The 27,179-nt window shown below is 30.1% G+C and overlaps 3 protein-coding genes across 17 annotated transcripts in view; 1 reads left to right on the top strand and 2 right to left on the bottom strand.

The window, feature by feature from the left end:
* The window catches only part of LOC130441892 (ryanodine receptor), a 39,214-nt gene extending 38,025 nt beyond the window's left edge, over positions 1 to 1,189 (top strand). For all 13 annotated transcript variants that reach the window (XM_056775733.1, XM_056775735.1, XM_056775736.1 and 10 more), the window contains 2 exons: positions 12 to 177; positions 284 to 1,189. In XM_056775733.1, the coding sequence (XP_056631711.1) occupies positions 12 to 177; positions 284 to 443 (326 nt within the window). In that variant the 3' untranslated portion in view covers positions 444 to 1,189. The remainder of the gene's footprint in view (positions 1 to 11; positions 178 to 283) is intronic.
* A 145-nt stretch (positions 1,190 to 1,334) lies between these two features.
* Positions 1,335 to 4,649, bottom strand: LOC130441893 (seipin). 3 transcript variants are annotated; one of them, XM_056775738.1, is made up of 7 exons: positions 4,207 to 4,629; positions 3,896 to 4,062; positions 3,580 to 3,782; positions 3,298 to 3,436; positions 2,987 to 3,106; positions 2,125 to 2,394; positions 1,441 to 1,587 (listed from the first exon to the last, which is right to left on the bottom strand). In XM_056775738.1, the coding sequence occupies exons 1-6, from the start codon at positions 4,509 to 4,511 to the stop codon at positions 2,162 to 2,164; spliced, it is 1,167 nt and encodes a 388-aa protein (XP_056631716.1). In that variant the 5' UTR covers positions 4,512 to 4,629; the 3' UTR covers positions 1,441 to 1,587; positions 2,125 to 2,161. The 3 variants fall into 3 exon arrangements, with proteins under 3 accessions (XP_056631719.1, XP_056631716.1, XP_056631718.1); XM_056775740.1 differs by lacking the exon at positions 1,441 to 1,587 and adding an exon at positions 1,939 to 2,066; XM_056775741.1 differs by lacking the exon at positions 2,125 to 2,394 and having other exon boundaries at positions 1,335 to 1,587; positions 4,207 to 4,649.
* An 8,107-nt stretch (positions 4,650 to 12,756) lies between these two features.
* LOC130441612 (potassium channel subfamily T member 2) overlaps positions 12,757 to 27,179 on the bottom strand; it is a 138,051-nt gene continuing 123,628 nt past the window's right edge. The window contains exons 19-25 of the mRNA XM_056775366.1: positions 26,067 to 26,201; positions 24,238 to 24,349; positions 22,928 to 23,113; positions 22,230 to 22,361; positions 18,388 to 18,483; positions 15,001 to 15,206; positions 12,757 to 14,481 (exon numbers count right to left, since the gene is read on the bottom strand). Coding sequence (XP_056631344.1) covers positions 13,770 to 14,481; positions 15,001 to 15,206; positions 18,388 to 18,483; positions 22,230 to 22,361; positions 22,928 to 23,113; positions 24,238 to 24,349; positions 26,067 to 26,201 — 1,579 coding nt within the window. The 3' untranslated portion in view covers positions 12,757 to 13,769. The remainder of the gene's footprint in view (positions 14,482 to 15,000; positions 15,207 to 18,387; positions 18,484 to 22,229; positions 22,362 to 22,927; positions 23,114 to 24,237; positions 24,350 to 26,066; positions 26,202 to 27,179) is intronic.

The raw sequence follows: 27,179 nt of genomic DNA, 5'->3' as shown, positions 1-27,179 counted from the left end.
ATAATTTTTAGGTTTGATCATCGACGCATTTGGAGAACTACGTGATCAGTTGGAAAGTGTAAAGGAAGATATGGAGTCGAATTGTTTCATATGTGGTATAGGGAAGGATTATTTTGATAAAGTACCACATGGATTTGATACACATGTCCAACAGGAGCACAACCTAGCTAATTATATGTTAGTATAATTTCATATTTGGTTTCATCTACTTGATGATAACTAATAATTTATCAACAGCAAAAGAAGTTTTGACATTTTTCCGTTAAAATGAAGTTTTTTTCAGGTTCTTCCTTATGCATCTAATTAACAAACCAGACACGGAACATACCGGTCAAGAGACCTACGTATGGAATATGTACGAACAGCGATGTTGGGATTTCTTCCCGGTGGGAGACTGTTTCCGCAAACAGTACGAAGACGAACTGGGAGGAGGCGGCGGTTGATATTAGTCTTAATAATAATAATTAATAATCATTTTCTTATGCTCAAATTCGTAATTATTAAATTTTATGAGCCCCTAACAGCAAAATCGGTCAATTTTGCGAGCAAAAGTACTGATTATTATGTAAGACTTTCACATTACTTAACAAGAACTTCAGTAAGTTAACAATTTCCAATAGGAGAAAAAAAAATTTTACAAATTTCTATTTTGAGTATAATGTGAAACGTTTGCTTGCAACTATTTCAAAAACGACGGTACAAGTTTGTTAAAATTTTCGAATGTTTAAGCAGTTAGGATTTCGAAGTTCTGTAATTTCAATCAATTCAAATATTTTCCTGTTAATTTCGACTTTAATTTGAGTATCCTACCCTTACCTATCCTATCAAAAATCCTAATCACCAAATACTTTAAAAAAATAATAAATCTACTAAACCAGTGATGATTGACTAACAAAAGCATGAGAATTGTTCAGTTTTGGAGAAATGAACTACATATAAGTAAATATTCGTTACTATACAATGGATGTATCATTGGAAGTGTTTTTGTTGTCGCTTACTATCGAAAATAAACAAGGAAAAGAGGATTTGGGGTAGGTAAGTAGAAATATGTGGCAACTGCTGAAGCTACTAAACCAGAGGTGATGATTAATTAACAAAAGCAAGAAAAGTGTTCAGTACAAATCAAGCGACAAGTAAACCTTCATTACTATATAATAAATTGAATCATTGGAATTGTTTTTGGTGTCCCAATACTGAATACTTATTATGGAAAATAACTACAGCATATGATGATTGATTAACAAAAGTTTAAAAATCGATTAATTAAATTAAAGGACAATTAAGCAAAACCTCGTTCATATAAAATTAATTTCAACTGTAGAATTTACAGCCTATAAGTTCCAAGCAAATTTATTTATTCAGCACATAGATTTAGATAGAAATGATAGTACATATATAAAGGTGAATCACATTTGTCCCTAATATAGAAATCTTGTACAGTTTATTTTTTATTTATATTTATATATTAATTTTATGACTCTACATTTTCGACAAAGTCCTCATTTCTGGATTCTCTTCTACCCTCATAATGCGATTCCTCTAGCATTGATGTTTCATCATAATCTACGGAATATGATGATTCTGAATCTACAAAAAAAAATTATAGTGAATGTGAGTTTATTGAATGTATAGACTAGAAGAATTTTAATATACAAAGCCAGTTCTGGTACGAATGTGACAGTTCATTGGTACATGGTACTGGAAATTAGTAGAAAAGTACACCTACACTTACTTACTTACCAGGGGCTTGATTTACTTTCCACAAAATTCTACCTCCATTATTAAAATTTCCAATCTATTTTTTGAAAATAAATCTCTATGCTCCTATTTAGAAATACGCGTTTTGGGAAGCGAAACTCTCTTTAAGAATCTCTTCATTATATAACTTAATTGGTGTTTGAGTTTTTAAACCTTTACTATAAAAAATGGAAACATTGCTTTTTCTTTTTTTCCAATTTTTTATGTGTCAAAATATTTTAAAATACATTCTTCTGGACATCATTCCGGTTCTAATGTTGAATCACACATGAACTAGACTACAGTTTAATTATCCAAATATGGTACATCTGCATAAATTTATTTATATTCAAGTTCCATTAAAGTCAAAAATAAGATATTATCTACCTAGTTTAAAAATATTAACCCAATAGCTAACCACCATTTATCTCAACTTCATATCATTTGTTTCTATTTGTTTAAAATAATTATATTCACTAATATCAATAATATATCTTGCAAGCCTTGAAGGAATATTCAAAATGTTGTTATTCAAATAGGAAAATACAGATGAGCCCACATCTAAACCTACAAATACTGGAAGTAGGGTTAGAGTTCCTAGATCACTTTCTAACACGTTATCCAGGATACTTGGTACCTTTAAACCTTTACACTCATCTGAAAGAAAACAATAATATCACTGTTTATGGTTCAGTATAATCAGTAACCATTACCACAGTGTTAGCTACAATTTTTAAACCACTTCCAGAGTTGATGGAGGATTTTGAAGAATGTAAGCAACAAAAATGATTAGAGCCGGTGTTTACATTATTTCTGCTGCTTATTTCAAATAGCTGACTGGTAATATGAACATTTGTTTAAAAAATCAACCATTATCATAACCCAAGTAAAATTTCAACTTTCTAAGGTGGCCCAGTTGTTGAAAGCTTGCAATTATTGTTTTTCTCAAATTTGTCAAAGCAAATTGTAAGCAGAAGGTTTTCTGAAAATTCCTTGACTTTCCAACAAAAATTTACATTTAATATCTATTTGTTTCAAGTCCTTACATCTATTAACACAACCAATAGTACACAATTGAAAGCTTGGGTCTACTACCACATTAGAACTTTATTCACCTGTGACTTTATTAGTCCTGAGTGAATTAACAGAATAAGGTTAATATTTATCAAAATATTGAAACCATCACCAGTATGAGAGCAAATACTAAATTATACATCTATATACTTCACGTTTTAGTGAATACACTTACCATTGTCTGTCTTTTTAGTCTTTTCAATTTCAAGATATTCTATATATTCTTCGGAATTGATTATTTGGTACCAGCTTATAAAACAAACGAGTGCAATGAAGAATAAGTTAGCGGTAATACCTGTAATAAAAGAAAAGTTAATACTCCAACTATACTTTGCTTTGATGAGCCAAAATTGAACTGATTACGCCCCAATTTTTATACAATAAGGGATTTTCTAAATTTTCCTAACAAGGAATATTTTTATTGTTTGTGGATACTGATATCAAAACCAAATTCACTCAGTGAATTATAATTAATTTCAAACTTACCCATGGCTGCAGATACAACTGGCCAATGGAACATCACATACCGCAATCCACTAAACTGAGCATCTACTGTGAATTTGGCTGAATAAACTTCAATATTTCGGGTTTGTATTTCAATAAAAATATCAGTCACTGGTTCATCCTAAAACAGAGTGAACACATAGGATAAATTAATTGTGGTGGAAGCATTAAAACAGGAGAACAAGGTAATATAAACAGCACACAAATGAACATTAAAACTAACAAGAAATATTAACTATGATGTGAATGATTATGAATTATTACTTCTCTTTCTTCATAATCTGCAAAAAGTTCAATTTTAACAGTCTGTTTCTCTTCTGCTGAACCCAGAATATAAAAAGGACTGAAGAATAACTTGTACAGAGTATCCAGTATTAATCCTCTGTAGTGCAGCATTGCAGATCTACAGGAATTATTTAGAAGATTTCCATTTTTACCCATAAATTCTACACATACCATAAACATACCTAAGAGTGATTTAAAAATACAATCAGTTATGCCCTTTTTAATAAATAATAAAATATGTAGTTGCTGAATACTTACATTGAGCTTTATAAGAATAAAATTAAATAAAACTAACCTAGTTCCCGATTGGCAGGTGATTCTGGCATTTCTAAATTTAAGTGTATTTTGTATGCTTGTCCATTCATTAAGAGTTGCTGTTTCTTTGTTAGCTTTACGTGTGCAGAAGGAAAACTACAAATCGCTTTTTTTTCAACTGTATACTGATCTGTCGCCCCACATGGCCTATGAAAAATATGCTAAGTTAATACTACCTGTGTGGTGAAGTTGAATATTATATTAAATAATTTTTATTACATAACATGTTCCTAAAACAAAATTTGGAAAAAGATGGATACTATGATAAATGATCAAAGTACTTGTACTTACTTAAATTTTAAGTGCACTGGACGTTCATGTGATACTGCTGGTACATATACATAATAAAATGCGACGTACATAAATATTGATAACCAAACTAAAAGGGCTGTTATTAAAGCTATCACTGTACCTCTAAATAAAACTTCTTTAATAGTATCCACTCCTGCTTTTGTCCGAGTCTTATACAACTTTAATGTATCATGTATAAATTTTATTAATGGTAATTTGAATTTTTGTCTTACATATTCTCTTGGTCCTAAACGTAAAACCGTAGTTATCGAAGAGAATAAAACAGACATTTTACCATAAATCATTACATCGATACTGATAAGGAATGACTATTAAGTATAAAATAAAATTACTGCTATAAAATTTTGTTTTGGTTCGAATAATCAAATACTTCGACTTTGACATTTTAAGATAAAAGCAGGGTTATACCATAGAATAAGCACAAAAATAGAGGTTCAGCATAAAGACGCGAATTGTTCTGTGGTGGTTAGTAAAAAGTATGAGCTTTAAGTTGGCATTAATTCGCGTTAGAAATTAAGCTAAGTTTATACGAAACAACCATTGAATTTAAAGACGTGATTTAAAGTAACTACTTTCAATTTAATTTGAACAACCAATGACATTATCGAGACATAAATCAACACATAATCTTGTTACCTCCTGAACTAACCAAAATACTAATTTCTTTATTATTCTTCTATTGTTGAACAGCATATATTTATTGGTATAGGGAAAATAATGTAGTCATAGATAGAAATGAAATCTTGTACCCTTTCCACCGAACTGCTTCAAGGTTTCAGTTCAATGTATCGAATGTGTGAAGAAATATTTTGTGTTAGAAATTGTACCATCCGTTTCAAATGTAACATCTATATAGTGTTATGAAATCGCCAATTGATATGGATCGTGAAGCCGGTCCTGTTTTAAATATGTTAACGAAGCTAAAGTTTAGGGGATGCACCGGGTATTTTTTTTCGTGATGTCCGTTTAGTTCTTCTTTGTGACTTTTTCATGGAGATAATTTCTAAGAAGGACTTTCTGTTTGTTTACGACAATGATTACAGTGATTACAAAAGTGAACTAAATGGTGTATTTAGATGAATTAGAAGTTAAATGTATATATAAATATTAGTAAATAGTTAAGTGTGTAAGTGTTAGTGAATAGTTAGTGTATAAATAAATGACGTAGGTAAGATATACCGCGTGTATAAATTTATCCCGCTCGTTATGTGATTAATACTGTATATAAATAAGAACATTATAATAAAATAATGACTGTAGAATGGGAAGTCCTTATTTCATACACGTGTTCTGCATATCATAAAGCATGGGAAATACGAGATTGGAAAGAAATAAAACACATAAAAGAAAATACAATGTATATAATGTGCTATTGACAGTACTTTACAATTAATGAAATGTAAGCGTATTAAAGATTCTTCCACTCTATTGAAGATGAATAAAATGTTCGTGCATGTATGCCAAATGTACGTTTTTAAGTATTTTCAACGATATTCTTTAATACCCTAATATGCTATATATCGAATATATATACCTAAAGGATATTAAGCATTAATAAAATTTTTGAAATTGAATCTCTCAATCTAGCTTAAAATATATCCAGTAAAGAAAGTAGTAGTAGAATCCAGGAAATAGTACCAGACGTTTTGGTGTATTCCTAAAAATCATAATAAAATTTTTATGTATCCTTTCAACAAAAATCAATATATTTGTCTTTGGATTATAAAATTTCGAACGTGCACATTTTAACAATTACATGCCGTTTTTGCAGTATTAATATTTTTATACTTATCACAATTTCGTATAATCATTTAATATCCCTAAATATTTGGATCGAATATACATGATGATAATTCTTTGTAATGAGGTAATAATACATTTTAAACTAGATGTAATATACATGTATTTTACAGCTATTATCTACCAGTTACGTTTTTACTTATGATAGTTAACAATATTTAAAGCAATAGTCAAAGCTTCTTGATTGAAAGAAGGCACACAATTATTTATATATACAAAACCTTCAAGTTTCAATATTTACTTGACATGATTTCATAAAATTCTTTTTTCAGTTCGATTCAAAGTATTTATTAGTAGACAAAAATTTTTTGGTATTGTGATTAATATTCTCTAGTGAATAGTGTAATTTTGAAATATAAGGATTAAACATGTTGATAAAAAAATTATTACGTTATAATATTTATTGCAATATTTTGTTAAATATTGCAATTTTTCATATAATTTATGTGTGAATATTCATGTGTAAATACCTATCTGGTTCCGTTTCTAAATCTATGACCAACATTGTGTTTACATTCTTAATACCCTAATCCAAGGTTAATATGTTAATCAAATTTGTGTTTACTTTTAAAAAAATACTTAAAGGAAGTAAATGAAACCAAATAGTTAATAAACTAGTAACTTTTTGATAATTAAAAAAAAAAATGAAAGCTTTACTAACTCTTACTAACTACTAACGAAATGTGTGAAATTTTAATACATCAACGGTCTTTATATAAATGTTCAAAATTTAGTGAAGAATGTGAAAGACACATATTTTAACTTTAATTTAGTGGTGGAAACATCAGTGAAACTTTTGAACGAATAAATCAGAGACATGAATCAGTTCTTTGCAATATATGGAATATGTTCTCTTTGGAAATAAGAAATAAAATGTTATTATTACATTATTTTTTGATTTTAAGAAATAATAAATATTTTTGTGTCTCCTTCCTATCGAAAACGTTTTCAATAAATAAATAACATAACCTTATCTAGAAAAATATAGTATTTTTCCATCTCGAATGGATATGTATAAGTGTACATATTTTTTTCTTTTGAAAATATTGGACCACACCGCAGTCTTTACTCTACAAAAGTTATAGCTCATCTTCAAGTTCAGATATGTACACAAGTTAGTGGTTGTCTCATATTTTTGTCCATAAACGAATAAACAAAATTACTACTAGAAAATTTATAATAAATTAATAGTTTTTGGGAGTTTAGATTGCCAAACTGAATTTTTAGCCTGATTGATTCATCTTACAATTATAAGATTTTTCAAATTCATTTTTGACATGATTTAAAAATATATTCTCTTAATGCTAGTTATTTCCATTTCCTTCTAGAATTTGTTGGAATGTTTTTTTTTTGGAAATTTATATTTTTGTATTGTCTGTAAGTTTCAACCAACTCGGATCTCCAAGTAGATATGAACATTGCAACTAATAGTCTACTCCTGTTTATGAACTTTAATTATGAAACATCCTATATATATATATATATGTATATCATTTAATTGGACGGTTTCATCTAATCTACATAGCAAAAAATGAGTAAAAATTTTTACTTTTATAATTTATGCAGGGTATAATTTTATCGACTTTATAAGATTTAGTAATTTTGTTTTTTATTAATTTTTAATTGTTAGAATTTCAAGTGATAGTAGAATTTCAAGAGATACGTTTTCAAAAATATTGGAATTGTGCTTTTCTACTGATGTACAAAGAATATTTTTTTGAGTGTACGAACTTTGTGATTATGATTATTATTCACGCCAACAAACTTTTTATATTATATTTTTATACATTTATTAATTTTTTTGCTCTGGATTAGCTCAAAATAATTATGAATATTGGAGCTATTTTTTATATTGTATTCTTGATTGAAAATTTCATAACCTAACCTCAAAAAAGTTTTGATTTTTGGCGTTAATAATTATAATGAAACATCAACAAAATAAAAAAAACGACACAATTCCAATAACATTTTCATAATTATCGAATTGGATATAAGTTTTTAAGTGTTGTGTGCATTTGAATTATTGGTACCACTGGTGTGTGTAAGATCAAATTGATTTGATATCACATCTCTTAACTATTTACAGCTAACATCAAAAAAGAGACGTTTCTAGCAGATTCATAATTATGTCCATTTAACTATATTCGGAAACATAAAAATGAAAACATTAAAAAGAAAACAGAAAAATCAGGAAAAATAAAAAGTAGTTCAAGAAAAAGAGTATGAAGAAAATGAAAAAAACAGAAAGGAGACAGATAAAGCAAGAATAGGGTATAAATAGAAAGAAGGAAGGAAAACGAAAACTATAAAAAGTAATCGAGAAGAAAAGGAAAAGGGAAGAAGAAAGATAAAGCAGAAACAACAACACGGAGGACGAAGACACTTCTAATTGTAAAAATCGTGCTGATTTAAATAAATTTTTGGTTATTTGTTTTAAATTTTTTTCAAAATCAAAAAAATTATGTATAAACGTTTCTACTGCATCTTTGATTATATTGAATTTTCATAGTGTAGTATAGTTTATATATTAATAAAAATGTGTGTTTGATTGCAATTATGGAAACTTATCTATTTTGACACTAACTAGTGACGAACAGGCATATGAATCATAAGAAACAACTCCAAATAAAGGAGGTAGATACCAAACATTTAAAATCTCTAACTACAATATTTGATCCCGCATTCAACATACCTGAACGAATGTACTGGTGAACCCTTATGTTAGGGCTGTCACGTGGAAGAAATTTTCTCAAAAATACTAATATTCATATTTACAAACATAAATGTAATGTACAAAATGAAGCTTTCATATCGATAATTGCAGATGCGAAGCTTTAATCAAAAATTGTTTGTAATTGGTTTCAAAATATATAGAATTTGGGTAGGCAAGAATAAATTTTATTTTAATAACAAGTTTGAATGTACAAGGTGATCGTGTTCATAAGGAATTCAATTTAGAACAAATTAATTTGATAAAATTGCAAAGCTACCGTATTCGTTATGATTAATTCTTCTCATTCCGTATTAAAATTGTTTAGAGAAAGAAACGAAACTTGAATCAAAAGTATGAACAAAACAAGAGTGAATAGAAAAAATAAGTGAAAGTGAAACAGAATTAAGAATGAACGGCAAATAAAAAGAAAAGGAGACAAAAAGAAATAGGTAATAGAACAAATAAAACAAAAAGAAACGGAGACGAGAGAGAAATAATGATAAACACAAACAAAAGCAGTAGGAAAGTATGAGAACAAAAAAAGAATAGAACGGATATTAAAAGACAAATATAATGAAAAAGGAATTGAAAAAAATGACGGAAAGAAAGCAGATGAGAAAGAAAACACGCAAAAAGTTTGGGTTTATATAAAAAATTATAAGAAAAAGGAATAAGAACAGTAGAAGAAAATGGAGAAGAAAACGTAATCGTAAAACAAAAAGAGGAGAAGGAGAAGGGGAAGAGAAAGGAGAAGAGAATTAAGTAGGAACGGAAAATTGAAAAGGAAGTGGATTGAAGGAAATTAGTAAAAACAGGAAACCGGATGATAAGAAAAAGCCTATTCTATCTTTAAACTAATGATATCGGCAGGGAATTTCGTTTCTAAATATAATTTTATGACAATACCTTTCAAAATGTACACATTATTGAAATTTCAATAGAATATTAACAAAATTAAGTCATTATTACAAAACTTTTTAATAACGATGTTAAGGGCTATAATGAATAACCTTTTACATTCACAACTTTACGTTGTGAAAAAGCAAGGTAGTGATGGAAATTCAAGGCAATCAATTACCTAAACCTTATTTTCAGTTAGGGTGAACTAGTGATTGAGAAAAACTTCGCAAGCGTTTGAAGTATCGCTGAAAAGTGTGCATATCCATTAGAGGCAAGTTAATTTTTAATGTGAATGGTTTGATATGAAATATCATTTTATAAATTGAATCATTGAGCTTTAGCTGTTGTAGTTTTTTTTTATTCCAGAACAGCCTAGAAAAAAGCAATTTCATCTCCAATTTTTTCCAATAACCACAAATAAAATGAGTAGGTAATAATAGAATCAGAACTGATTACGAAATTATTTCAATTAAAAATATAGCACATCACCTATTGGTGTTGATTTAGAGTTTTTAAGTTTGTTTATAAAATTCTTTTTTGGTATATGCTTTCTTTCATTTTCGACCAATTTTTTTACAAAGAATGTTTAAATTCAAAATACATTCATCTTCTTGATGTCGATTTTGAAATAATATTCTTCATGATATCGAAATTTGGTCTAAATATGGCCCTGTTATGACAAATTGTAGATATTCACTTCTAAATTAAAAGTGTAAGAAACTATAAACTATTTGATTTTAAAAAATTATTTTTTAACACTTTTTTTGATCTTTAATATTTGTGGATGAATTTCAGTTTTGTATTTCTAAATTAGTATTAAACAACCCCATAAACATCAGAATGTGGTTTTACAGATGGAAACAGTTTATCCCTTACTCCAAATTGGTATTACAAGTAGATGAAAAATCATATGTAAAGATTTAAAATTTTGTATCTGCTGTGCAATAACCTCAAAAGTACTCAGAATGCTATTTTACGATTACATAACCTCAAATAGTTGAAAGTACAGATGTTCGAGGTCAATTTTAACACCTAATTGCTTTCGGATGATTTTAATGAACAAAATCATGTATACCAATAATCATATTAATACAAGAAAACAGTTTTTTCACTTTTAAATCAGTTTCAAACTATAATCACAATCAATTAGACTCATATTATTTGCGATAATTGAAAAATATCAATGTTTCTACTACATTCGTTTTAATATGCTACTTTTGATCCCATCAGCAATGCTATTAAATCAATTTTCATAATACTAATTACTAATTTTATTGATAGTAGGAATTTAAACATACAAATCGAAATTACTTCTTTCTAGGAACTGCAACTGTTTTAATTTTTTATTCACTGTCCTAAATAGTTTTGGATAGGTTTAACTATAATTACAAGAAAATTTGGCTAGACCAGTTCAAAAACCGGCGAAACATATCAATTCATTATATCAGTCTAAGATTCTGATAGATAAGTTAATAAGGCCAAAAATGGTAATTAGCAGCAACATGTTATAGGTTAATCCCCAACTATTGAATTTCTATTTTAGTATAATTATGAAAGTCTTCTACCATCGACGTATCTGCTAAATTACTGTTGCTCATTAATTTCGTAAAACATGTATTCTACAAAATATGTTTTAGAGATATAATCTCTTTTTTTTATAAATATTTTTATCATGAAATTAGATCATTACTGTATTAATGGAAGTAAAGTATTATTCACTTCAATTGCCTTGTGTATTTCTGTGAAACATCACTGTTAATTAGGACCCAACATTGAATGCCAAAGTGAGGATTTACCCAGCTAGAAATATTTGCCGTACATTTAACCCAAGTCGAGTTGATCAGTAAATGAAGGCCGGAAAGTAGGCCAGCAGAATATCTAACCACAATTTTCCAATGAAGGTCGTCTTCATTGATGTCTTAAAATAAAATTTTGGGAAACATTAATTATGATTGGAAAGTTCCAAAAAACGGTTTATAGCCAATTTCTATTATAATTTGGAGTTTAGAGTAATTCTAATTTGATTGAAAATCAAATAAATGAAGAGAAGTAATCGAAATAATGTGACTTGTCACTTGGTTGTCTGTTTTTTGATTTGACATACTTTAAATAAACAGTTACAATTAGTGATTCACAACTACAGAATGTGGCAGCGAACCTTACATTTTTCAAAAAGCTGCGGATACATAGAAACAGTTGTCAAGGTTAAAGCATTTCAGTCGCCATGAAACAGTAGCCAAAACAACCTCGAGCATTTGCTGTGAAAGCGTTTTACCAAACCGGTAACTATGTAGCATCTTTTCGTACTCATTTTGAAGTTAATTGCAATCAGCCATTGTCTAGTGGAGATTCAATAAAGTTAAAAAAATTCGGTGAAACAACAATCAAAAGGTGGTACGAGATTCGTTCGAACTGGGAATGTTGAAAGCTTGCTGTAGGAAAAAACTGCCGAAGGTTAGCGCATCGGTAGAGTGCCGCTCTTGGAATTTCCGACAGGTCTGTCCGAAGGATCTTGAGTTCAAATTTGCACCATCACTCTTACAAAATTCAAGGAATTCAAGCAATGAACAACGACAATTCTGCGAAACTCTTTTGGGCACGGTTGAAGAAAAGAAAAGCTTGTTCACAATCTTTGGATGAGTGAGGCACATTTTCATCTCTCGGGATTTGTAAACAAACAAAACCTCCATCAACTTGAGCAACATGATTCCTGAAAAGTAAAGAGTACAAACAACGACCTCGGAGAGTTGAAAAACTCAAGTAAAGAATTCGATTGGAAATCCTGAGAATTACTCAGCGCATGCTTCATGACGTTATGGACAATTTCAGAATCTTTCTGCAAGAATGCATTAATCAGGAAGGATGCCATGTGACCGATGCTGATTAATTACACTTATTGCTTTTTAATTCACAATAAGACTATGACAATCTAACTTTGAAAAATGTAGCCTGTAGTTTATTTAGACGGAATGAAAAACGATTAATTTAGTAATGATCAGTTAACTTATTGACTGGTGTTACAAAATGTATATCAGATTTTTGTAAATAGTGTCGAAAAAGGTTTTTATTTGAAAATATGATTATGAAAAAATTCAATGTTTGTTACTAACGTTTCTTATTGTGGGGAAAAACCTATTGAAGAAATGAGATGTAAGTAAGTTTTGTTTATAGATATATAGATAGATCTTTTATATATTATTATTGTTATTAATAAGCAAACTGAACAATTTTTAACAAGTTAGCATTAAAAAATTCTTAACCCCGTTCTTCAAAAATTGAAACTTGTGGTAATGCAGACAAAGTAAACGGTGCTTTCACAAAACTACTTTTAGGCATCGTCGTAGGTGATTATTAATGTCAGAACAATAATCAGAATCTAAAAACTCTTCAAGAACACAAAAATGAACAGGAGTTTTCTTCTAAACACAACCAACATCCTGTTTGGATTTAGGTAAATCCAGGACGTATTATTTGATATCACGACCAAAGATGATGATTTTATCTAATTTGAATTCTCGCTTATTTTGCTCTCTTCAATGTTCATTTTATATAATTTAGAACAAATTATGAGAGAAACTGATCTTTCACGATTCTATCTTCCCTTAGCTGTTTTCAATGACTCAAAATGAATTGAAAAATTTTTTAACAGGGATTGAAAACAATTTTTATTGTTTTATAAGAATCAAAAATTATTTTTATTCTATTCAATGAACCGAAATCGATTATTAACTGCTAGAAAAATCATAGTAGAGTTTTTTCTGCATGCCTGGAATGGAATCTATTTTTTAAAAATTGAAAATTTTCCCATTTGACTTTTGGTGGTCAGAATTATTCTTCCGGGGGAACAAAAAGCAAGGAATTGACTAATTAAAAATTTTCGATAAATTACATTTTAAACTCCTTGTTAAAAATTGCTCTAATCGTCTATTTATTATAGAAATTCCTTCAAAAAAGCATGAATCTGCGAACATCTCATTTTCTACATTCAGAGCTGCCATCACAATGAAAATTTATCTCCGCGCCTTTCACTACACTCTATATAGTCGCAGAGTTCCTACTGTGGAAGCGAGAAGATTTAGAGCCACTTATTTCTCAAGCTGCCCATTCTCCTCCCCCACATGAGGTTATATCATACTATTGTCCCTTGAAGGTGTTGTGGATCCGTAACGGGGGTAGGAGGTAAAGCAGCTTGTTGAGTAGCTCCTACATCTCCGTAAGCCGATGAACCCATACCTCCGAAACCCATATTAAGAGGTGTTGAGCCTGGTAGACCGCTTTGGGATAGACTTAACGTACTGCCAGTGAGTACCGATGGTATAGGAGGTGGCATATTCGGATTCATTATTAGCGCCGTATTACTGCTTATTACTGGCGGACTGTTTTCTTCTGGAGGCGTCACTTCCAATCCAATACTGCCGTTTAATGCGATCTTTATAGTATTGGAATAATTCGTACTGAAATGACTCAAGCCTATGTCTTCTAAACTACTTTTTCTACGAGAATTTCCGATATTTGGTAGTCCTTGTCTCAGAGAATTCGATCTACGCAGTAAAATATCGTCAATTACACGCAAACTATTCGATCGACCTCTTTGATATCCCGCTACAGTCGGACTATCGGGCAAAGATAATGAATTTGATTTTGTGGTAGCCAGAGGTGGAGGTCGTGGCGATTGATACCCGCTAAGACCCAAACCTGAACCTCTCCGACTTCCGGCTTGCGAACTGTTCGCCATTTGTGCGAGAAGCGATTGGGAACAGAAACTGATGTTCGATTTTCGTCGGCTGTTGTGTCTTTCGAAGGTTTTTTGAGCCGAAAACGGACTTGGTCGTACTAGGTATCTGCAAAAAAGCAAACACATGAATAATATGTCCAAATTGTTGCCACTTTTAAAGCGATTCTTGAAGGATATAGTTAAACCTGATGAACCTGATAGCACAATACAATACAATTATCATATTGGTGTATTGTTATCAGTTTATGACGTTATGTGAAGTTTTAACTTAAGGATTTAATCTTATGCTTTCCCGATGATGATCCTTGTAAAATCGAATGCAAAAATGTCATTAAAGATATGTATGTGGAGCTAATGGAGGCGTTTTAGAAAATAGTGGAGTCTCTGATAAGGGTATTGCGACAAAATTATTTAACTACTGTAGTATCATCAGTCCGACAAATAAGTGAAGTTCTGAAGTGATTAAAGTGTCCAAAGATTCAGTTACATGCTGTCCTGTTGTACCTGGTAATGTTATTGCTACTATTTTATGAAATTATATTGTGATCGACCCTTTAAACATACCGTTATACACAAACAAGTGGAGCTAATAAGAGCGAGTTTAAAAATAATTATTTTAACGTACATTATATCTCCTTCTTCTAACTTGAGGTCGCAGCTGGGATTTATAATGACATAAGAAAGGCTGTTTCTTTTCTCGCTTACGTCGTTGTAGTCGATAGTTGGTAAATTCAAACTTTCCATTCTCGATCTTACAAGATTAGCTATTTCGGCTCTTTCTATTTGCTGATCATGATTATCTTTCGCTTCATCGTTACCATTAACTGAATACTAGAAATAAAAGTATATCAATGGAATAAGAATATTGATTACACAGGCCTACAAAAAGGTTGCCTAGTATTTTTGAGCTAATTTTAACTATATTTTTATTGCTCAATCTAAATATGAAAGCAGTTTTTCTGTATCAGCTCTAGATTTTTAGATAAATTCACTTATCTATCAATGCTTTTTTCTATTTAATACTTTTAAGTATGAGTGTTGTAAAAAACAGTGTTGGAAAACAGAAAAACTATTAGTGACTTTGTAAAGAGGGCTTATCTTGTATATTTTGGTGTTAAGCTTGGTGATCAGGAACGAAAATTACATTTTATCGCAGAAGGGAGAAAGATCTGCTACCTTTTTTCTCTGAAGAACAAAATCTTGTATTTTACCATGCTATTAGAGAACTCCTGGTAAAAGTGGGTCTTCCTGAATATTTTCCGGATGATTGGCATCTATTTATTGATAGCTCAAAGCGAAGTTTGAAATGTGTTCTACATAATGGGAACAAATATGGCTCAATACCAATTGCGAGCAATATGACATCATAGCTTTGTTTTGGAAAAAACAAAGTATCATGAGCACCAATGGGTGATTTGTATAGACTTAAAAATGGTAAACTTTCTCCTTGGACAGCAAAGTGGCCACACCAAGTATCCTTGTTTCTTGTGCCTCTGGGATAGCAACACTGAGTTAGAAGAATGGCCTAGGAAAGAAAACATGGATGCTGGAGAAAAGAATATCATCAATGATCTTTTAGTTCCACGAGAGAAAACCATCTTTCCACCACTGCATATCAAGCTGGGTCTAATGAAGCAGTTTGTAAAGGCTCTTGATAAGAATGCTTTGCATATGTAGGAAAAGAAATGCCTCAGCTGAGTAAAAAAAATTAAAGCAGGAATATTTCATGGCCCACAAAAAAGACAGCTGATTAAAGACCCTGACTTCATAAATTCAATTATTGAGATTGAACAAAAAGCCTGGAATTCATTGGTTTCAGCTGTCCAAAATTTTCTGGGTAAACACAAAGCTGAAAATTATGTTGAATTAAGGTGCACTATTTACACAGCCACTTAAACCGTTTTCCTGATAATATAGGCGACATTAGTGAGGAGCAAGGTGAAAGATTTCACCAAGATATAAAATGTATGGAGGATCGCTATCAAGGAAGATGGGATACTCACATGATGACAGATTACTGCTGATATTTAAAACGGGATTGTTCTAAAATACATTCAAGAATGTCACGCAAAAGAAGTTTCCGAAATGTTTAGTGAGTAATTGGTTTAAAAGATGACTTTCTCTGTTTTCTATTGTATATAATAAATAATATCTGTAATATCTGAGTGATACAATAAAAATTCCTTGTTTAATTTGTTTGTTTAAACCATTTTTTTCTTTTAAAATATGTATAATTCACAAAAATGTTGATATCTTAAAAATTCAAGCTGATACGCAAAAACTAATTGCATATTTGAATTCAGGGCATCAAATTCATAAGAAATCACTTCAAAAAAATACTTACGCTGCATCTATTTCAATGAATATGTTTCATACCTACTAACAATGTACCTGATATTGTTAAGACAGAGCAGATGAAAGTGATTACAACATAAACCTTCCAGAAATGCAGATAAAGTACATTGTTAGCCAAGAGTAGTTCTTGGTAACACATGAACTACATTCCTTGTATAATTTTAAATGAAAAAAATGATCAAATAGGTAGATATTTCGTAACACTATTTGGTACAAGAGGTTAATACAGTTAGTTTATTACAGAAATTTAAAGAATTTTTTTGATAAATTGTATACGGAATTTCGGGTCTGCTAATTCCAAGCACTATCATTCACCTAAACTACATATTACAAAGCCTAAAAGTACTTTTTGCATTGATATAATAATTCTTAGAATCCATTCGTTTAAAGAGGGGTTCTAAAAGCGATTATCTACTTACTTCTTCTTGATGGTAATTGTGTTGCTTCGGTTAATGAGTACTAATATACTACTGGGCTATAACGTTAGGCAGACAAATAATTTTTGATAAAATAGGAAATTTTGAAATGAAGAGCACGGATATACGATATAAAGACAATAACAAAACTCATATAAAGATGCAAGTTGAAAGCTATAGTTACTTCTTAAAGAAAGATATATTATATAAAATACTAGGTATATCAATAAAGTTATTTCTATTTGGTTATAGAAAAAAACGTATACAGATACAGGAAAAATATTTATTGTGCAAACATCTAAAACTATTAAATTAATTTTCTACATAGCTTCCGACATTTTTTGGGTACTTGTCATAGCGTTGTATAAATTTTTGTATTTCTTCTTCATAGAAGGTTGCTGCCTATATTTTCATCTTTGTGGTATCATGATCTTTCAGCTCGTTATCATAGTTGACCACCAAGGAAAAAATAAACCACACATTTTGACTGTTATCTTCGGTACTTGTTCGGTATTTCGTGGCGCAATTTTTCAATCAATCAATGTCTTTTCTGTCCCAAAAAACTGCATGTTTAGTATCTGGGGTATCGTAAGAAACCCAAGTTTCATCCCCTGTGACTACTACTACATCCGTTCTTTTTTATATTGTTCAGTAACAATTTTGGATAACCAACGCCAACGTTAGCAATATTCTCGAAATTTCAGTTTTTCAGCAACATTCCGTAGCAAGAGCACTAATTGTAAACTTCGGTCTTTCCTAAACTTCTCTTCTAATACCTAGACCAGTTTATCAAGGGTCTCCACATCGTTCTTTATTGTCCACTCGATCGCGTCCTTCATCGAGTTTTCTGACTCATCATTGAATCACTCACAGTATTTACGATTTGACTTGGGCACTATTATATATGACATCACTCTTAATTGTTTTTCATTCAAACAAATATTTTGGTCCCAAAAGAGAGAAACTTTAGTCCTTAAAAAGAAGAGTAAAATGCATTCGATGATTTTCAGAAGATATGCATCATAACAAACCACGTTTGTGCAAATATTTCCGTTCGTTTATGAAAAATTGTGTAAACTAAAAACAGTGGATGGACATTTCAAGTTAAATTTGATTTTATTATCATAGATTAATATCATTACTTATCAAGATGGTTTGATTAAAATTGAGGGGTGTTTTGTTTTTCTCGAAAAATAATTGAAATGAAAGAAAAAATGAGATTTATAGCACAAAATACTTACCAACGATGTCCGTCTATTAGTACATCCGAGACAGTTCGTTCCTTCCTTGGGTCGATAAGTGACACCTACTCTTTCCGGTCCTAGATCCTCGTCAATCTACCGAAAAAGGAAGCCGGCAAACTAAATACGTGCAACTACTTTTTTTCGACTATTTAGTCGAATGCATACAATTTTGACCATTGTAATAAAAATTATATTCAATTGAAGTAAACAAAAAGTATTATTATTGCTCAACTGTAGTAATTATAAATAAGTTATTATAGGTATTGATTTAGGGCTTAGTGATTGATACATTTATTTCATTGATAAGAAGGTAAAATAAAAAATACAATGATTTATCTTAATAGAAACAAAGTAAATGAAAATTATTTTATTGTCTCAACAGTTCCTCGTATGTAAACGACTCATTTTTATTTCGAAATTGGTCATAGCACTTGAGAACCATCTCCATGATTAGTATATTAACCCCATAGACATATTTTAATATTTTGTAAGCTTCTATGCTACTTTTTTTAATTTGAAACAAAATTTGATGAAAACCCTTCACGCTTTTTTATGACACTCTGTATTATAAAGACGATATACATATAAGATTGTATAAGTTCTATCAATAGTCTCAATATTGTTGTAAAATGAATTACAATGAATTTTTTATATTCTCGGGAAGATAGAATGTATAATTTTTTTTGGTTTGCATTTTGTTGTACATCGTAGAGAATTGTTTTTGCCAACGGCTTTTTTGTTGTTTTCAATAAGCACCTGTTCAATGAGAATTAATTAACAAGGTGTCAATCCATGTTAAAAGTTTTCGGGCATCGGTTATGTTATTAACTGCGTGTTTTAATTGATATATTTTTAAATACGAAGAGACTATTACATTCTAATAATAATTTTTCTGTAAAGCTTAAACCCATTATCATGGATACAATATGAAAAAGCTGAAATTATTGAAATTGTACTATATGAAGAAAAAAAAATAAATGAAAATAGTAATACTGTCAAGTGTGTACTTTTTTGTTAGTATATAAACATAGTTAAATTGATAGTATAGTGAAACTAGTTATTCTAAATTGTTTGTAAATAAATCACTTGGCTGCAATACAGACTTAAAAATCTCTGTAAGTACAAAAAAAACTGTAAAAAGTGTAATGATGCTAAATTATAACCTCAAACTTTGCCTTATGTATTGAACACCTGAATTTTAGTTAAACTCTATTGCAAACGTAAGTTTCAAAATATTGTAGTCATATTTGACAATGAATATTGAAAAAAAACTTCAAATATATTGAAATTGTATTGTACACAAACTAAAGATGCTCTAAAAATTGCAATTATTAATGTTGAATAAATATTAATTATTGTACTAATAAATGTTTATTACAATGTTCAATTATGAAATATTAGATCAAATTATTATTCGTATGATATTAACACAAAGATAATGAAAAAAATTAAGGATAATATTTACAAAAAGTATTCATTGGAAGGATATATCTACGGTAAGTGCAAATTTTTATAGTTGTGACAACCTAGAAAATGATATATTATATAATTTTCTTAAAATATATTGATTAATCTATTTAAAACTTTAAAAAAATATATAGAATCATTGTGTATTAGGAAAGATATTTTTACAAACTCGAACGTGCGTGTGCTGTCACAAAAAAATATATGTACATGTAAAATTTTGTCAACCCAAAAAGTATACCTTCGAATTTTCGCATAATTCATCAATAATTATCATTTTTCAAATACTTGCAGGATGATTGAATGAAAAATTTAATGTAGAAGATAATTTGTGTAATATAAGTTTAACAGGTTTCACACAGGTTTTCATATGAGTATTGCATCTTTACTTGCTTTATTTTACTTACAATTTTTTTCAAAATATTTCTGTTTGGCTCCAGTAAGCATAATCCCTGGGATGTATTCGATAATCTCAAACAACTAGTGCAGGTACTTCTCTGGAACAAACAGAAACTTCACAGGCAAAAATTGGGTTTGTAACCCAAAGATCTTACTGTGGATGTACATGGCAATTGTGAGACCAATAATCACATATTGGGCACTAGAACTAGTCGGAATACCACGAGGAACAATATCTGGAAGGTACAAAGACTGGCTTGCATATGTGCAACCGGGGTCATGAAATCATGTCCCTTCTAGAAGTAATTCTAAGTCTCCCACCTCTTCACATAGTATTAGAAACAGTGGCAGAAAAATTATCACTTAGAATGCTCAGTATGTAGACAATTGAAGACGCTAGACTAGGAGATGCAGCGTGCAGTGGGATTAGCTTGACATTCTTAAATAATTTAGCAAATATCCTTTAGCAAGCCTTGTTGTTTAATAATAACTTGATGTAACAATTGCAGGATGACAATTTTTAATTATAAACGACCTCGTTTGGTATATATTAATTGGAATATGATTATTGATTAGTTAGGTTATATTTTTATGAATATAAGTACTGATAAATTTTATGAGACTCGTCCACGATTTGAATTAATTAATCTTTTTTATTGATGCTGATTATAGACAAACACAGTACAAAAAAAAAGGATCTAAAGGGACTTACAAGAATTATTATTTAAACTTATTTAACTTATATATACAAGAACTTAACGAATAGAAAACAAAGCAGTTTTTGTGAATATTTTCCAAAGCGAGAGATAAAATAGAATGTGGAATTTTGTTTAGTGTTAGTTAATATATTTGCCATAAATAATATTTGCAACATTATAGTGATTTAAAAAGTACTAATAAAACAAAATCATGATAAAGTTACTTTTGATAGAAATGCAACCTACGAAGGCTACCTTCGACAAAGACGACGAAAAAGGTAATTTAAATCGATCAGGTAATCTAGATGACATTTTTCGGTTGGTTTTTAATGCAGAAGCAACTAAATTTTCACAAGAATTACTACTTGTATACGATGAAAATAGTACCAAACCGATAAAGTCGCACATATGAGATCTTTCACCAGAGCTTGATCCGCAAATACTATGGACCGATACATATTGAGCCTTTCATTGCATTGAATCTTTGTATTGCTTTATGTCAGTCATAGGGTCGACAAATGTCATATTATAATGAACACACATCGATTATGCACCGCTGAAATTCTCATTCCATTAACGTGAAAAGTCCGTGAGAGTCGTTTTGAATGTTTTAGGTGGAATGTGCATTTAGAGCATTGTATATTTACAATGGAAATAAATCGCAAGAACTAAGGCAAAAATTTTAATTAACATCTACTTACATGAATTCAAGGCTACATTTTTGACAAAGCTAACTGCATTTTCAGTCCACAGTTTCGGTATTGACGAAATCTTATGTATGTGAGTTGTTTTATTACTAGTTTTAATTGCCTCTTTAACAAACGCCTGCTTTGACTCGTTGGTTGGTTTTTTATGGGTCCAGTGAGTCATCTAAGATCGTTTAACAATCGTTCAAGACGACTTTGAACAAGATCTATACAAGGGGTATAACAATCGTGAGCTTTAAGTGGAATACGCCTATATCATTGATCAAAAAAGTTGAATTCTTACAAAATGGGCGGAAAGTTAGTGAATTTATGGATTTGGAAAGATTTTGATATTTTTTCCCTGTTTAAAAAGTTTTGGTATGATTTATCACTATTAATAATTATCTTAACTTTACATTTACTACAGTGTCTGCAAATATTTTTATCGCAAACGTAAATAAGTAGAGACACTATGTGCCGATAAGAAGATAGGAAGAGAATGGATAGAAAAGAAATTTTTTGTTCTCTGTTTACTCACCGACGGCACACGCACGCACGATGACCAAGGAGATGATGTTTGGCTCATACTCACATGAGAAGAATCCGAAATCGAGGTATCTTGAGTCCTGTAGATACCTATGGGAATTTCGCAGCTAGTCGAACAGAGTTTTTGATAAAGACGACCGTACGTGCGAATCCACATGTCATCTTTTGATATTCGCATCTGAAAACCAGTAATTTAACCACGCACCAATACAAATTTTTTTACTCTAAAAGTCTCTAATAAGGCGTTGATTTTGATAAGAAATTGTAGTGAGGATTAAATGAAAAGAAAGTTTTAACAATATTATAAAAAATTATTTCGATTTTTCAATATAATAACGACTGAAACAATTTGGCTGAACATTGTTGTGGAAGTAGCTTCGAACTACTAGGAGAACTATATAGTATAGACACGGAATAACAAAACGCAACTGACAGTTAAACATGGCTTTATCTATAGTTAGGTATGATTAAAAATTTGACAATTAGAAATTTTGAAGTTGACCGATGTTATCATTAACAATACTGCGACCAAAACGATCGAATCTTTCCCGACAAAGCTGTGATGTCACACTAGGATTGCGAATGAAAGGACTGAAGAACAAAAAATTGCACGTGAACAAAGCGAGACTGCTAGCGAAACGGCTCTGTTGGCAATGCTAAATCGTCGAGCAAATCTCAGAGATTAACAACTATATAATTTTCGACGCACGAAATTTATGAAGTGTTTATAATTGTATAACATACCGATGTGAGGAATCCTGATCCTGGAGCTTGATCGACACCAAGTAGAAGCCGTACAAATGTGATGACGTAGTCCTTAACAAATGCTTGATATAATAATGTATCCAGCATGCTTGCACTGAAGACGCTGCCAGCTGCGAAAGGCAGTCGAAACATATAAGAAATATGGGAGCCTCTCTCTTTTTCCCTCTAAAAATATCAAAATGATATAAAAATTATTTTTGTACGTCAGTTTTAAGATTCTTTTTAACTGGATTGTGTTTGTATTTTGAATTCTTTTCGGTTTTAATTCAACATCAAGTCAACAAAAGTAAGATAAATCAATCCTTTCATATTTCGATCGGTTTCGTGGTAGTTGCAGCTCATCAGTACAAGATATATATGTCATATATCTAATAACAAGAGAAAAAAAATTGTTCAGCTACGTTATAAAATGTAATTCAAAACTAGTTTAATCGGCTATGCGTGTTAGCTTAGATGTTAAGAAATATCAATTCTTCATATAAATTTCTTCTATTTTTTGCATGCAAGACTCGAAAACATTCCTTATTATCTCATTAATATTCTGCTTACCAATATTTGATCGGAGTCTTGTGAATAGTAGCTTCTAGTACTGCTAGCAGATGCTAACTGAAAGTTAAATTATCTTTATAATTTTTAAAATTGATTAATTGTTTACGCAAGCCATGCAGTGCTAGAAAATAGAAGAAATTTCGAAAACTAGTACTTCCAATACCGGCACTACGTAAAGATACTATTTTCATCATGCTCTGGTACTATTCATATAGAAAAAATCGTGTCATTTATTTTAGACTAAACTAATTGTTATTGTACAAAAATAAAACTTTTCATTTCTGATCAAATATTGTATATGACCATGACCATTATCTGGGGAGAAACGATAAGTAAAGGGTGATAGAATATTAACCTCGATGAAGGATTTTTATAAATATAATTTTTCTAAGCCTTTTTATTATGATCAATGTCACCTTTGCTCCTCGATTTAATCCTATATGCTGTTATAAATTTATTTAAGCATGTGTTCAAGAAGGAAGCAAATTAAAACGTGAGAAATCTGTGTTACTACTACTACTGTGTAATAAAAATTATCTTTTCAATTTTTATCAAGAAAATTGGAAGTTTTATTACATCTGGCAACCCTGCAGCTGGTTATTTCTACTAAATTTTCGGAGAGAACATAAATGAATTTATCTACTTTTACCAGCTAACCGTATATAATGAGATCGAAGAAAAATGTTCACTCAAATTATGAAAATAATTATTATTTTATTGAAAATTGTAAATCAACTTACTTTTTCCATTTTTGAAAGATGTAGAGCATATTTATCGTGAGCTCTAAATTGCATAAATCTCATATTTGACGATTGAGATAGTTCAGTTATACTTTTGATGCTGGGAAAGAATCTGAAACAAAAAATATTAATTATATACAATTATGTATAAACGAAAAATAATATTTTCGTGGAAAAAAAGTTTATTAAATATTAAAGAACAATATTTGTGATTCCAATATTCATTTCAATTAACGGCGAAAATAAATAAGCTTAGCACTTATGTCGCCTCTTCTACAAATCAATTAATTTTCCGGGAAAACATCATGTATGATGTTGGACTGACCTGTTATAACTATATAACTATAGACAATAAGTTTAGCAGATTTGGTACCAGCAAATTGCTTAACATTACTACATAAAGCTCTGAATTTACTGAAATGATCTTCATTCCAAACCAAACCAAACCAAAACCAAACAAGTCTATATCGGCTCAACAGATTAGCGTTCCAGGGAAATTTTCACCTGATGGAACCATGTTGTTTGCTTATAGACAGTAATTTTCGCAGCTCTGGTGTCAAGAGCATCATCACAGCGCTTTGAATACGTGGAATAATGTTTTAACTCAAAAAATGAAGCTGTTGAACGTCGAAAAGTTTGTGGTTTATAATGTCAACCCTATTGAATAGAATTCTGGAGTTTCAGTTCTTACTCTAATTGAATTTTGTATGGGTATAACTTTATATATACATATATATATATATATATATATATATATATATATATATATATATATATATATATATATATATATATATCCATAAATTAAAGCACGCATGCTTTTGAATTAAAAGATTCGGATCCTCATGAACATAAACTCTTAACGATTTCGTCAATTCTTGAAGTCCTTGATGACACCTCCAAGTCATACTTAGATATGAATACTTAGATATGATGCATTACAAGCAAATGTTCTTTTGAGACACATTGTATTATTCTAGTATCACGATGCGCTAAAATACAATTAGCATCAACAATATCATCATTTTTTTCAAAACATTATTTGCTGTGAAAAATGTGAAATCATACAAAAAAATCACATTATTGGAAAGGAGAAAACTGTAACTGGCAGTCGTGATCAGAATTTCATATAAAAAAATATGTGTATCTTTTCTACATTTTTACAAACTGAATTGTAGTTATCATGTTGAAAAATAAAGACGAAATTCTTTGAAGACTGTTTAAAGGCAATATATGTTGGAAAGTTCTGATTTTGTGACAATGTCAATACGAATTTTTTTAAATAAAATGTAAAATTTCACTGTAGAAAAAAGAAAAATTACACTTTTTTTAAAAACTAAAACAGTCAAATGAATGATTATTATGATGTTAAGAGGATGTCTATAAGTTTGAAATTGCAAATGCAAATCATGAGTGATCTGCTTTGTCATATAATTCAGTTGTAATGCAATGTACATAAAAAACTAAGAAAGTAAATTATTGACGCGGAAACAAGAATGAACAAGAACTTTTAAATGAAATAATTAACTTGCAGGAATCCAAACAAACTGAGCTAATAGAAGTACTTATTCAGTTCGGGAACAGTGCCATTGGAATGCAATTTGAATCTCCTTTTCTTCACACATATGTAACAATTGACTTTTTCAGCTTTGTCATCCATCTATTATTGACATCATTCTTAAAGACTAAATTTATACTAAAACTTATCATTTTCAAGAAATTCTTAGTTTTAAACTTTATATGCTAATTTATGTAAGTGCAAAAAATAAAAACTGGGAAATTGAAAGATTTATTGTTTTTTTGAAATGCATATTATTGAAATAACTTACTTGAACATTGTTTGTACTGCTACAATAGTATTGCAATCTGATAAAGAATCCTCTTCTGCAGAATTCGACAATTCCTTATTTACAACCACTACGTTTTCGGCAAGAGTTATTCCAGCTCTAAGTAGATCGTCTAAACTGAAAAGAAATTTACGATCCTTCACCATACCTTTTTTACGATTTAATTATAAATTTTGTTGTATATGTTAAAAAAATGCATTTAAGCAGAAAATTGAGAAATAAAATTAACTGTAAAAGTAAGTAGGAATCCGTTATTAGACGGAGTTTGGAGGAAGTTGTCAAATCTAGTTAAATTTCACGAACTTTATTGGTCGACATTCATTAGGTTGATTGAAAAAAAAATAGAATATTTGACATAAATATGAAAAATATTAACTATTTCGTTTTAACTAGGCTTCCAATCTGTAAACTTTGGCAGCCAGGACAGGACGAGTGAAAACCCCGGATTTTCTAGTGAAGAATCCGGACATTTTACGCATTGTCAATGTAATAGAAAATTAAATTTAATTATCGTTTTTCATTTTAAATGTATCAGAAACATACCAAAACAGAACGTAGCAAAATCTAAAACAAGCATCTGAGAAGTCCTGAGACCATTTTAGTATTTAGTGGTACAATTTTTGAGGTAACTCTTTTAATTCAATGATAATTATCTTCTTTAAAATTTTTATCATTTGCCATTTTTAAGATATTATCCACGTCTACTGATAGTAAATCACGTCTATAGTTGTTAATGACATGTGCAAAGTATATCGCACCAACAATGTTTGAGCTTAAGACTACAAATTAAGCCCTTCCCGGATAATCTCTAGATGCCCTCTAAACTAGAACAAGTCCGAGAAATCCCAGAAGAATGGTAGCACTAGTTTTAACTGAAGAAGGATCAATGATAATAATAAAAAATGAGGAAATCTATCAATCCTCACTCTTTAATCATCTTCAACCAAATACTGCGTTCAGTAAAGTTTTTTTTGACAATAAATCTATTATAATCACTTCTTCAGAAACTTTTTTTCATTTCCTTTAGAAACTATTTAAAAAATTGTTCACAAATTGAATTTATTATGACAGATATGAAATTAACGTTTCTAGCTT

Source organism: Diorhabda sublineata, chromosome 3 (assembly GCF_026230105.1).
Source record: "Diorhabda sublineata isolate icDioSubl1.1 chromosome 3, icDioSubl1.1, whole genome shotgun sequence".
Lineage (NCBI taxonomy): Eukaryota > Metazoa > Arthropoda > Insecta > Coleoptera > Chrysomelidae > Diorhabda > Diorhabda sublineata.
The sequence above is the reverse complement of the archived record's forward strand: the minus strand, read 5'-3'. Positions and strand labels throughout refer to the sequence as shown.